At 41.7% G+C, this 12,575-nt stretch overlaps 1 protein-coding gene across 2 annotated transcripts in view; it reads right to left on the bottom strand.

Annotated features, from left to right (window-relative positions):
• itga8 (integrin, alpha 8) overlaps positions 1 to 9,998 on the bottom strand; it is a 277,443-nt gene extending 267,445 nt beyond the window's left edge. For both annotated transcript variants that reach the window (XM_063044126.1, XM_063044127.1), the window contains exons 1-4: positions 9,533 to 9,998; positions 9,142 to 9,272; positions 6,828 to 6,928; positions 6,007 to 6,130 (exon numbers count right to left, since the gene is read on the bottom strand). In XM_063044126.1, coding sequence (XP_062900196.1) covers positions 6,007 to 6,130; positions 6,828 to 6,928; positions 9,142 to 9,272; positions 9,533 to 9,717 — 541 coding nt within the window. In that variant the 5' untranslated portion in view covers positions 9,718 to 9,998. The remainder of the gene's footprint in view (positions 1 to 6,006; positions 6,131 to 6,827; positions 6,929 to 9,141; positions 9,273 to 9,532) is intronic.
• Between the last annotated feature and the right edge of the window lie 2,577 nt (positions 9,999 to 12,575).

The following is a 12,575-nucleotide window of genomic DNA, read 5'->3' as shown; positions in this document are numbered from 1 at the left end:
CATGCTTTGTTGAAAGTGGCAAAACAGTTCAGAATTGAATAAAAAGCACCAGAGATCTTACGTTTTACATGGAGCTACCTACAGAGATAGGGAGTTATAAAGCGCCATTATGCATCACTGGCTCAGCCATAAGCGAGTCTGTTTCTAGCCACCTACTATAGGTGAGATGAGAAACAAAAGAACTATACTAAAATGATTTCAGGAATGAAGAACATCTGTTCCAGGGGCAGGGAGGAGAAGCCGAGGTTATACTTTTTAGAACCGATGAGCTTATGAGGGGATTGGATAGAGGTATTAAAATCATCAAAGCTATAGAGAGAGAGGAAAGAACCAGAGGGCATAGAACGAAGGTGACTGGTAGAAGTAAGAGAAGAGAAGTGAGGATCCAACTGGTTCAAAATATCACTTGTAGGGGGGCTGGGACCAGCCTAACAGTGACAGTCAAAAGGAGGATGGATAAGTATTTGAAAGGAAGAGGACAATAAAATGAAACTAGCTGAATTCTTGCATAAAGACCTTGTAGACTTGGTGGGCAGAATAGCTTCTTTCACGATGTAACCATTCTGAAAATGTCTGATGGACCATACAGTTAAATTGCAGAGGAATTTTCAGCTGGAAAATACTCAAAGTTCAAAGTTAATTTACTATCAAAGTACATATACATCACCATATACAACTGAGATTTGTTTTCTTGCAGGCATACACAGTAAATCCAAGAAACACAATAGAAACAATGAAAGACTGTACCCTACAAGATGGACAAACAATCATTGTGCAAACAACAACAACAAACTGTGCAAATATGAAAGACAGATAAATAAATAAATAAATAAATAAATAAGCAAGCAAGCAAGCAATAAATATAGAGAACATGAGTTGAAAAGTCCTTGAAAGCGAGCTCATAGGTTGTGCGAAAAGTTCAGTGATGGGGCAGGAGAAGTTGAGTGAAATTATCCCCTCTGGTTCAAGAACCTGATGATTGAGGGGTAATAACAGTTCCTGAACCCGGTGGTGTGGGTCCTGAACCTCCTGTACCTTCTTCCGGATGGCAGCAGTGAGAAGAGAGCATGGCCTGGGTGGTGGGGGTCCACGATAAAGAATGTTGCTTTCCTGTGACAGTGCGCTGTGTAGATGTGTTCAGTTGTAAGGGGGGGCTTTACCCCTGATGGACTGGGCAGTATCCACTACATTTCATGGGTTTTTTTCCATTCAGGATCATCGGTGTTTCCATACTCCAGGGCACAACACAACCATACATGTTCTCCACCACACACCTATAGAAGTTCATCAAAGTATTGGATCACATGCCAAATCTTTGCAAACATCTAAGGAAGTAGAGGCTTTCTTCACAATGGCACTTATGTGCTGGACTAGACAGGTCTTCTGAAATGATAACACCATGGAATTTAAAGTTGCAAACCTTCTCCACTTCTGATCCCCCAACCAGGACTGGCTCAGGGATCTCTGGATTCCTCCTCCTGAAGTCAATAATCAGCTCCTTGGTCTTGCTGCGGTTGAGTGATAAGTTGTTGTTGTGGCAACACTCAACCCAATTTTCAATCTCCCTCCTATATGCTGATTCATCACCACCTTTGATTCAGCCTAGGACAGTGATGTCATCAGCAAACTTAAATCTGACATTGGAGCTGTGCTTAGCCTCAGTCACAAGTATGAAGTAAGTAGACTGGGGTGCTAAGCACACAGCCTTGTGGTGCACTTGTTCTGATGGAGACTGTGGAGCAGATGTTGTTGTCAATCTGAACTGACTGACTGGGGTCTGCAAGTTAGGAAACTGAGGATCCAATTGCTGAAGGAGGTATTGAGGACAAGGACTTGAGACTTACTGATTAGTTTTGAGGGGACGGTATTGTTGCATGCCAAGCTGCAGTCGATAAAGTACATTCTGACGTATGCTTCTTCAATGTCCAGAGGTTTGAGGGTTGTGTGAAGAGCCAATGAAATGGCATCTGCTGTGGGCCTGTTATGCCAGTAGGACAACTGAAATGGATCCAAGTCACTTCTCAGGCAGGAGTTGATATGTTTCATCACCCACCTCTCAAAGCACTTCATCGCAGTGCTACTGGGCGACAGTCACTGAGGCAGGATAGCACATCTTGCTTGAACCCAGTGAATACATCAGACTGCCTGAGTGAGAGGTTAAAGATATCGGCGAACACTCCATTCAATTAATCAGCACAGGTCTTTAGTACTCGGCCAGATACCCCAACTGGGCTAATTGTTTTCGTAGCGTCACCCTCCTGAAGGATGCTCTCATGTAAGACTCAGGGATCGAAATTACGGGGTCATTGTCGACTGTGGGAGTTCATGGAGATTTATCCATACTTTGACTGTCAAAACCAAGCATTGTAGGCATTGAGCACATCTGGGGGCAAAGCCCTGATGTCACCTATGCCGTTTGGTTTCTTTTTGTAAGAGTTAATATCATTCAAGCCCTGGCATGGCTGTCGAGCATCCTCCAGTGACCCATGTTCGGTCCAGAATTGCCACTTCATGTGTTAGATGGCTTTCATGGGATCGTACCTGGACCACTTGTATCTTGCTGGTTCATGAGGCCTGAATGCGACTGAGCGGGCCCTCAGCAGATTGCAGATCTCGTGGTTTATCCAGGACTTCTGGGTGAGGAAGACTCTGAATGATTTTGTGTGGATACACTCATCCATGACTGTTTTAATAAAGTCTGTGACAACCGCAATATATTCATTCAGATGCTCTGATGAGCCCTTGAAGACAGCCTAGTCCATCAAGATGCTGGCAGTGAACCACAATGAGATATTGCAGGCTGCTTACAAAACTTATAAATATACCTCTTCCGAATTACGCTCACTGCAATCTACATTGTGTAATTTTTCTTTAAGTAATGTATTTTCGAATTGTCTTAATGAATTGGTGATTTCATGATCTTCTGAAGGACTTAGCTCTCAAGCATGAAGGTATGGCATCTTGAAGTGGACGAAGGAACATCACCATAGCGGAAGGGAGGGAGGAGAGGAGGATTACAAGCCAGGCTGAAACGTGAAGAAATTGCAGTTCCTCTACCCAGCATCTTTTTAGCAAATGTACAGTCACTGGAGAACAAGACTGAAGACCTAAGAGCAAGATTGCTATATCAGAGGGAAATGAGGAATTGCTGCGTTCTGTGTTTCATAGAGACATTGCCTACTCTGAACATGCCCGAACTCGGCAATCAGACCCCAGGGATTCTTGATACACAGGATGGATTAAACTGCTCATTCAGAGATGGCAAAAGGTGGGGTCCGTGTTTCATGATAAACTCTGTGTGTTGCTCAGACACACCAGTCTTTGTCTTATCACACTCTTGTTCCCCCAAACTGGAACACCTAACAATTAAATGCCGACCATTCTACTTACCAAGAGAGTTCTTCTCAGTGATCCAGACAGCACTTTGCATACTGTCCAAAGCTGACATTAACCAGGCACTTGAGATACTGAATGCTGCCATCACCAAACAGAAAACTGGCCACCCTGACACATTTCAAATCATAGCTGGGGACATCATTCAGGCTTGTTTGAAGAAATCTCCATCCAATTATCATCCACATATAAACTGCAAGACCAGGGGTCCTAACACAGTAGACCACTGCTGTACTATGATTAGGAATGCCTACCATTCCGTGCCTAGACTGCATTTTGGGAAATCTGATCACCTGGCTGTCCTTCTGCTGTTTGGATACAGGAAGAAGCTAAAGAGCTAGGCTGCAGAGATAAGGACAACAAAGAGGTGGTTGCAGGAGGCAGAGGAGAGGGGACTGTGGGATTGCTTCGAATCAGTGTACTGGGCCGTGTTCGAGGACTCACCAGAGGATCTAAAATAATGGAATTTCTTGGACAATATTAAAAATAGTCAATCACCAACTCCCATTTTTTAAATCATTTCCTGGTAAAGCAAGCAGCATTGCATTTTGCTACTATGGATTAGTGCTGGTGTAATAAACAGGCTTTGTGTAGTTTGCGGTACAGTAAATCTTGTTTATTTGGAACAGCTTTTTGAAAATGATAACAGCCCCCGTAATAAGGGATGCAAATTGCTAGCATGTGACAATATGATTTAATAACATGAGTTGTCCTGATAAATGGTTCTGCTCCTCTGACACATTTATTATATGTTTGTAGGAGCCACCTGGAAATTTAAAAGCATGTTAGTCTACTTTACACCACATAAGAATTTGTGGTAGTATACCATTAAATGAAATACTTCCTTCAAAAATATTTCACATTGCATTTTTTAATAATAATTTCAAAGCACAGAAACCCAGCTAAGGAATTCACAAATGGCATGATTTTACTGAACTTAATGATTGGAACATGCTGGACCAGTCACTTGGCTGGGAATCGCCACTTGCTGTCTGACCACATCACACTTACCTCAGCTCTGAGCATGGTAGATGGCCTTCTCGGTCTTCTGTACTCAGGAGTTAAGCATTAGGATCAGGACAGTGGCTACACTTTAGAAGCTGCAGTGAGGGCTTTCCACTCCTGAATCACCTTGAACAGCCTTTAACAGCAGAATCACTCCGAACAGCCTTTAACAGCAGAATTGGCTTTGATGGCAGTATAAATTGTCACTGATTTTAATGACCTTTAAGTGCCTCCCAAGTTTGATTTTCCTAAAATCTCCAATAAACTCTCAGATCCAGTGCCAGGGAGACAAATCCCTGTGGCTATGCTGAGAATTCCCAGCAAGTCCTGGTCCAATGGTTGAATGCTATGGGGAGCCCAGCAGTGGTGAAAACTGACAGCTTCGGAAAACCGAATCCATCAGTGTGCCCTGGATTTTGGCATTTTATGGAGCTCTTGCTAGTTTCTGTAATAGAAACCAGGCAATTACTACATTTCATAAAAAAGCCATCTGGCTCATTCATACCCTACTGAGAAAGAAATCTACTATTCTTACACATCCTGGCCTATTGTGACTTCAGACCCACCAGTTGGTTCATTCTGAACTGCCTCTTCAAATCAGAGCATTAAGCTGTGCAGTGGAACAAAGGGAGCTTCGAATTCCTTGAAGGTAGATAGGGTCACAAGGAGAGATTTTGGCACATTGGCCTTCATAAATCAGGTCGCTGAGTACAGGAGTTGGAATGTCATGTTGAAGTTGTAATTGACATTGGTAAGGCCAAGTTTGGAACAGTGTTTGCAATTCTGATCACCTACCTAAGGAAAGATACCAATAAGCTTGAAGGAGTGCAGAGAAAGTTTGCAAGGATCGTGTCAAGAGTTGAAGACCTGAGGTACACGGAAAGGTTAAATAAGTTAGGACTTCATTCCCTGGAGTGTTAGAGAATGAGGGGAGATCTTCTAGAGGTATATAAAATTATGAGGGTATAGACAGTGTAAATACCTGCAGGCTCTTTCCCCAGAAGTTACTTGAAACTAAGAATTAGAGGTCATAGGTTTATGGTGAAAGGTGAAATATTTAATGGGAACCTGAGAGGAACTTCTTCACTCAGAAGATGTGGTATTTGTGAAATGAACTGCCAGCAGAAGTGGTAGATGTGCATTCAAATGCAATTAAGAGAAACTTGGATAGATACATGGATAAGGAGGGTGTGGAGGGCTATGGTCCAGAAGCAGGTAGATGGGACCGGGCAGAGAAAACAAGTTGGCACAGACTAGATGGGCCAAAGGACCTGTTTCTCTTCTGCAATACTCTTCGACTCTATGAATCCATCAAGACAGTTGGACAATCAATGCCACCATTGCCAGTGATGTCCATATTGCAAGAATGAATACAAACAAACTAGATCAACAACAGAACTTTGGCAGGTTTTATCTTAACCACCAGCAAAAGTCACCAGATTCTAGTCCACTATTTTTTAAAAATTAATAATATTTTTCAATAATTAGATATGGGCAACCAACATTTGTTCAACAGTTAAAAGTATGTAGAAATAGTCCACAGAATAAAGAAAAAGTAAATGTTTAAAATGGATGAAGTGTTCTCTCTGCAATGGATGCTTGACTTACCAGAGCGACATGGAGAATATTCTGCATAGACACTGAAATTCTGAACTGCCACATAACAGGTCCCCACTGGATCTTTCTCTTCAGTCAATTTAAAGGAACGCCAATTATACAATGGGGCACAAGCCTATGAATGAAAAACAAGTCAATTAAACCAAATAGCCATCATTTTCTTTTTCACAAAACAACTTTTTTTTTAACTTTTCATGCTGGCAAACTTATTCAACCATGGCACTTTTATGGCTTCACCCTGTTACTTTTCCAAAATCAAACTTCACCTGAATCCCTCCATTGCAAAAATCTCATTGTTGGATACGGTATAGTTCTGACGCAGTCTTCTATCATAAGGATGCACTGTATATTACAATTTTATCTTTTTGAAACAAAACTGTATCTAAATATAATTGGGAAGCTCAGATATAATAATATCTACAGCTAGTTATCATATAACATTATAATAAACTATCATTTTCAGCCTTGTTAATTTATTCAAACCAGGCAATTCATAAAACTTACTTCATGTATACTTAATGAATTTAACAATGCTAAATCATGGTTTCTCATTTTATAAACCTGAAACAATATAAATAATAATGAGAAAGTGGAAAACAGATCTGAACTTTACAACTCTCCAGTGACTCATTTTTCTACTGCACACAGCACTTTTACAATGTGTTTTTAAAGAAGATAGCAACATATGATCTTATTTACCATTCTCAAATTTCAGTAGCAAAAATCATTGCGATAGCCAACTAAAAATACAGAATATTAAGGTTTCTATGTAACTGAACCAAGATGTTTTGACATATAGTCCAAGGACTTACCACAACACTTTCTTCATGTGATCTGACCGTTGCCCCAAACCATTGATTGGATTTGAATTCAACAGGTGCCTTTGTTCCATTCAATCTGATGAGCCTGTTATCTGACAATCAAAAGAGATGTTACGCTTTAAGATTTTCTTTTACAGAAAGTAAAATATTGAAATAAGAATACAATCATAATTTTATATTTTATTAAGATCTGTTTCAAGTTATATTACATAGAAAAACAGAAAAAATTAGTAAAACTAAGAAGGTCAGGCAACATCTGTGAAAAGAGGATCAGATCTAACTTTCCAGGTCCAAGACTTTTGTCACCATTATATAATTGCACTACCACACAATTTCACCATTTAAAGTCATAATTTCATGTGTACTGTTGAAAATTATCAAGCACATGAAATACTATTTAGTATGCAGTGTTAATGCTTTACTATGAATGATTCAACTAACACCCAAAAAGTAAAGTTCTGTTTTGATCAATAATTGTGTTAAGATATAATAAAATAATGAATTACATATTTTCCACATATGACTGCTGAGATACTTTTTAGATTTCAACAAAACATACAACATTCATACAAGGGGTAATTCATACATGGGGTATGGGTAAATGTGGAATAGATGTTTCAGTTGTCCAGGGTATCAAAATGCTGGTGTCACAAAATAAGTGGATGGCCTTTTCAAGACTGCGATGCAGTGAAGTGAATCCTGGCAATCCCCAACCCAAAGGGGTTGTGCATGTTCAGTTGCTGAGCATATGTAAAACACACACCAATGTAACTTTGAATATTAATGGCATCAGGCAATGTTGTGTTAGTCCAGTAAAGTGGCACAGAGATATAGGATCAGCCATGATCTTCATGAATGGGGAGACGGGGAGGAACCATAATGGGCCCAGTGGTCTGTTTCTGTTTTTTTTCCTGTACGTTCTTAGATTACAATGTTCTTAGATGATATAACTGCTTAATACTAAAACATTCCTTTTTTGCTGACAGAATATGGATTTCTCTAATTGTTTTTTCTCAAGAATATAACCTACTTCATGATTTAATTATATGTATACACACACACACACACACACAGAGATATCTCTCTAACTTTGTTTAACATATACTTTGCAGATGTGAATATAAAAGGAACCATCTGGTTAAAAAATCAGCTCTAATTATGATGCTTTTCAGTTTCTAATAAAAAGCAGACAATTCCTCAACCCCACTCTTTTTTGAAGCAGACTGGTTTTCCACATGTTCACCTTCCCCAATTTCACTCCCTGTCCATGAGCTTCCTTGTGAACTGGTAAGCGGGAGGAGTGTCTGAGTGTCCTTGTAACAGCATTAACTCAAACACGTCATAAAAAAAAGTTGTCAACAGATGTTAAATTCAATTTGAGCAATGTATCTGTTTCACAGTGATCAGATATTTAGCAATCTGCCATCCCTCTACCTTACCCTTCTCCAGCCTGTGACATGGACCCTGCACAAATTGTTTTGTTTAGTTGTACTCTGCCAGCAAGACTTACAGATCATTTTACAAGATACTTGAACATTTATACAAAAACAAACTGACTGAACTGCGGTTTTTGGTAGGTTTAAGTATGTCTAAACTATTATTTCTTATGACTGAAATGTTGAATTTATGTAAATATCCATGCGTGCTCGCTATCCAGTTTTTGTTCTTTTAAAAACAACTTTTAAAATGATTAATATTTAAAATAAAACTGCAAACATTAATTATTTTAACTCCACATGTACAGGCAAACATCTTTATTCTAATTTTCAGGCAGTGAGAAGATTTCCCATTTGAAATAATTAAATAAATGTAATTTAATCCGAGATAAGATTTCATTGGGGTGAAACATTTTAAGTGCCGTGAAACTCTACAGACAGAAAACATACAACATATTTAAATAATTGATCCTATGAATTCTGTCAGTTTTGGAAATATTATGACTTAAATTTGTCATATTCGATCTTTCAATGAAGTAACGCGGTCTTGTTTGACGGCTTACTGCGGATATAACCTTTCATTGCGCACCGCGGGTTTTGCATAACGTTTGCAATTTGAGATTGAATTAAAACTGCATGTCTGCGAGGTAGAAGTGCATATGCACCTACTGCTATTTGGTCGTTTCTGTAGTTCTTAACTAATAGTTTCGTCTGTGCACGTTGTAAAACTTACGAGGGAGAAGTAAAATATTACCAGGCACTGAAGTTTTCCTGGGGCTTTTGCACAGACTGCGGATTTGTTTGAAGCTCAGCGGGAGAGGAAGGAACAGTCAGGGGATAGGAACGGCACCGAGCCTCTTCACACTTACTGGTTTTGTCGAATGGTATCTGGCTGCAAGGAGCGCCTCCTGCTGCCCAGCCGCAGAGGTACACCGCTCCTCCTTCCACTATCCCCGGTTGAGTCGTGTTGGCTTTCGGAGCTCCTATAAGGACACTGACACTGAAGATGACCCCAAAACACAAGGGGAAAACAGATTTAAAATAAAATAAGAAAGTATAGACAACAAGAATAATCACGTAACAGTCTCTCCCACCCCATGCTCAAATTAACTGTGCAGATCTGCCAGTGAATATTGACTATTCACTAAGTTACAAATAGGTAGGTAAAGCATTCTTTGTAACAGGAAGATGTGGAGTTCGTCAATTCTTGAAGCATATTGTTTTGCCATGTTACATGTAAAAAGGGGCAATGCCGCTCACATGCTTTTCACAGGCGAGTAGAAATCCACCGAGTATCCGAAGTAGCTGCCCTGGGGTCCGTTGTAAACAGTGGGCTGCTCCAAGTCCAGGTTGAAGGCGAAACATCCCGGGAGCAGCGGCAGCGGCAGCGGCAGCAGGAGCAGCAAGCGGATCATGACCTCCTGGCGGCGGCGGCGGGCGCTCATCGCGGATGGCGGTCCGGGGAGGCGTATGTGGGTGCCGAGTTGTCAGTGGCGTGGGATGCAAGGAGACCTTCTTTCCACTTCCCTCTCGCCTCCTAGTTAATGTGGACAGCACCGGGAAGGAGGGTGGGAGGGAGGAGGCTTCCCCTCGCGATCCGCGTCAATAAGAAGCTGTCCTTTTATGGTGGTGAAGAGCCAGAAAACGAATCCCTAATCTATCCCGTGGCTGTATTAAACCTGGGCAAACTTTCACTTGCATGCGCCGCCTACATTATGACCGGGGTGTCCCAATGCAGGATCACTGAAACTTGGCTTGAAGGAGCCTGGGCTGCTAGCAGCGACACTTTATCAAGAGTTGGGATCCATTCTGTAATTTTCCGAAACTACAAAATTCACGTTAGAATTTAAAGGTTTTGTTTTTAGTATAGTCTGTACTTTTGAAAAAGGTTTCAGAAGCTTATAGATACATTTCAGTCCATAGTTCTGATTCGCATCGGCAAGATCGATTTATCCTAGCTTGAAAACCGGACTGAATGGGATGTTTAAAACGCAACTACTGTACTGGGATGTTGCTTTTATTTTGAATTATTTATAAATGTCTGCTTTCTCCAGATCTATGGAAACACAAGAGGTTGCAGAGGCTGGTATCGGGAGCAACACGCAAAATGCTAAAGGAACTCCTCGGGTCAGGCAGCGACTGTGCAGCGGGATGGACAGTCGACTGGACAGCGGACATTTTCCTCCACAGAAGCTGCGTTGAACTGAGTTCCTCCAGCATAGTCATAGTCATAGTCATAGTCATACTTTATTGATCCCGGGGGAAAATGGTTTTCGTTACAGTTGCACCATAATTAATAAATAGTAATAGAACCATAAATAGTTAAACAGTAATATGTAAATTATACCAGTAAATTATGAAATAAGTCCAGGACCAGCCTATTGGCTCAGGGTGTCTGACCCTCCAAGGGAGGAGTTGTAAAGTTTGATGACCACAGGCAGGAATGACTTCCTATGACGCTCTGTGCTGCACCTCGGTGGAATAAGTCTCTGGCGAATGTGTTTCTCCAACTCTCCCTGATCAGTCCTTCGCAGAGCAGTGCTCTAAAGTTGCAATTTTATCAACATAAAAGAGATTTATTAATTAGCACTGCAATAATTTTCCAATGCCTGCACACTTCAGTACTTGTATCAGAATGAGTGGCAGTCACTTCGTTCCGGATACACAAATTACATAGAAAATCAAAAATAAAAGCATTCTTTAAAAATGGATCTTTATTAAAAAAAACAGAAATTGAAAACTTTCAGCAGGTCCTGCAGCATCTGTGCAAAAGAACCTTTCAAAGGACCTTGACCTGAACTGTTAATTGCTTCCTTTTCCACAGATGCTGCCTGACCTGCTGAGTATTTTCAATATTTTCTGTTTTTGCTTAGACAGCCTAAATATATGTGTTTGTTTATTTATTTATTTATTTATTGACATTAGACATGAGATTATGAAGGCACACAGTCCTCTTTTATTGTCATTTAGTAATGCATGCATTAAGAAATGATACAATATTTCCTCCAGTATGATATCACAAAACACAGGACAGACCAAGACTGAGAAAAACTAACAAGACAGCACAGAACAAGCTATTCCGGCCCTTTGAGCAACTCCGCCTGTCACAGTCCTGATCGGTTATTCCCTGGTTCCCTTTAAATTTCCTTTGTATCACGATCGGGACCGTTGACTCCTTGTTTTCCTTTAATTCATTGTTTCCCCATGTTTCTTGGGCTCTGTAATTAAAGGCACTTGATTCTCAGTTGAACGGTCGGGCTTACAGCTGCTCAGGGCTAGACCGTCACCTGATGTCATGTCGCATCACCGAAGCAAGTGCGAACAAGTCACCTTGCCAGAGAGAGCCAAGTTACGTCGCCGGAGCAGGTCAAGTCTCCTCTCCATAGCGAGTGCCAGTAAATCACCAATCCTTGCCAGACCCAGTCTGTCAAGTTACCATGCCTGAGCAAGCCTGCTATGCTACCTCACCGGAGCGGGTCCATCAAGTTAACCCACTGGAGTGAGTCGAGCAGCTGTCTGTAGTGCCAGGATGAGTCGAGAGCTCGCCCCTACTTGGAACCACTTCATGCCAAGATAAAGAACTGTTTATCGCTGTGTGGTTTTGTCTCTTTGTGTCCTCGTCTCGGCTGGGTAGGTCTGGCCGTTTATTGCTACCTTGAGTTGGGAACTGTCTCTTTGTGTCCTTGCCTCCGCTGGGTAGGTCCGGCCGTTTGCCGCTACCTTGAGTTGGGAATTGTCCCTTTGTGTCCTTGCCTCCACTGGGTAGTTCCGGCAATTTGCCGCTACCCTGAGTGGGGAAGTCTCTTCATGTTCTGTGTTCTATGTCCTATATCCACGGAAGGGTCCCAGCTCTGTGTCCTGTGTCTAAGAAGAGTCCTGGCTCTGTGTCCTGTATCCAAGGAAGAGTCCCGGCTCTGTGCTCTGTGTCCAAGAAGAGTCCTGGCTCTGTGTCCTGTATCCAAGGAAGTGTCCCGGCTCTGTGTCCTGTGTCCCCAAAGAGTCCAGGCTCTGTGTTCTGTATCCAAGGAAGAGTCCCGGCTCTGTGTTCCAATGTTCTGAGTATTATTATTCTAAGGTCCAGGCTCTGAGGTACGGAGTTCCAAGTCCAGGCTCCAGTGTTCCGAATTCCAAGTCTGGGTCCCGAGTTCCAAGTCCCAGGCCAAGCCCAGCCCAAGTCCAAGTTCAAGTCCGGGTCCTGAGTCCCAGGCCAAGCCTAAGCCCTGAATCCCAGTCTAAGTCCAGGGTCCGAACTCAACCTCAGCCATGCATATTCCCGCTTCCGCTTCATTCAATCCTTGATGTC

This window comes from Mobula hypostoma, chromosome 3 (assembly GCF_963921235.1).
Source record: "Mobula hypostoma chromosome 3, sMobHyp1.1, whole genome shotgun sequence".
NCBI lineage: Eukaryota > Metazoa > Chordata > Chondrichthyes > Myliobatiformes > Myliobatidae > Mobula > Mobula hypostoma.
This window is presented reverse-complemented; position numbering and strand designations above follow the sequence as displayed.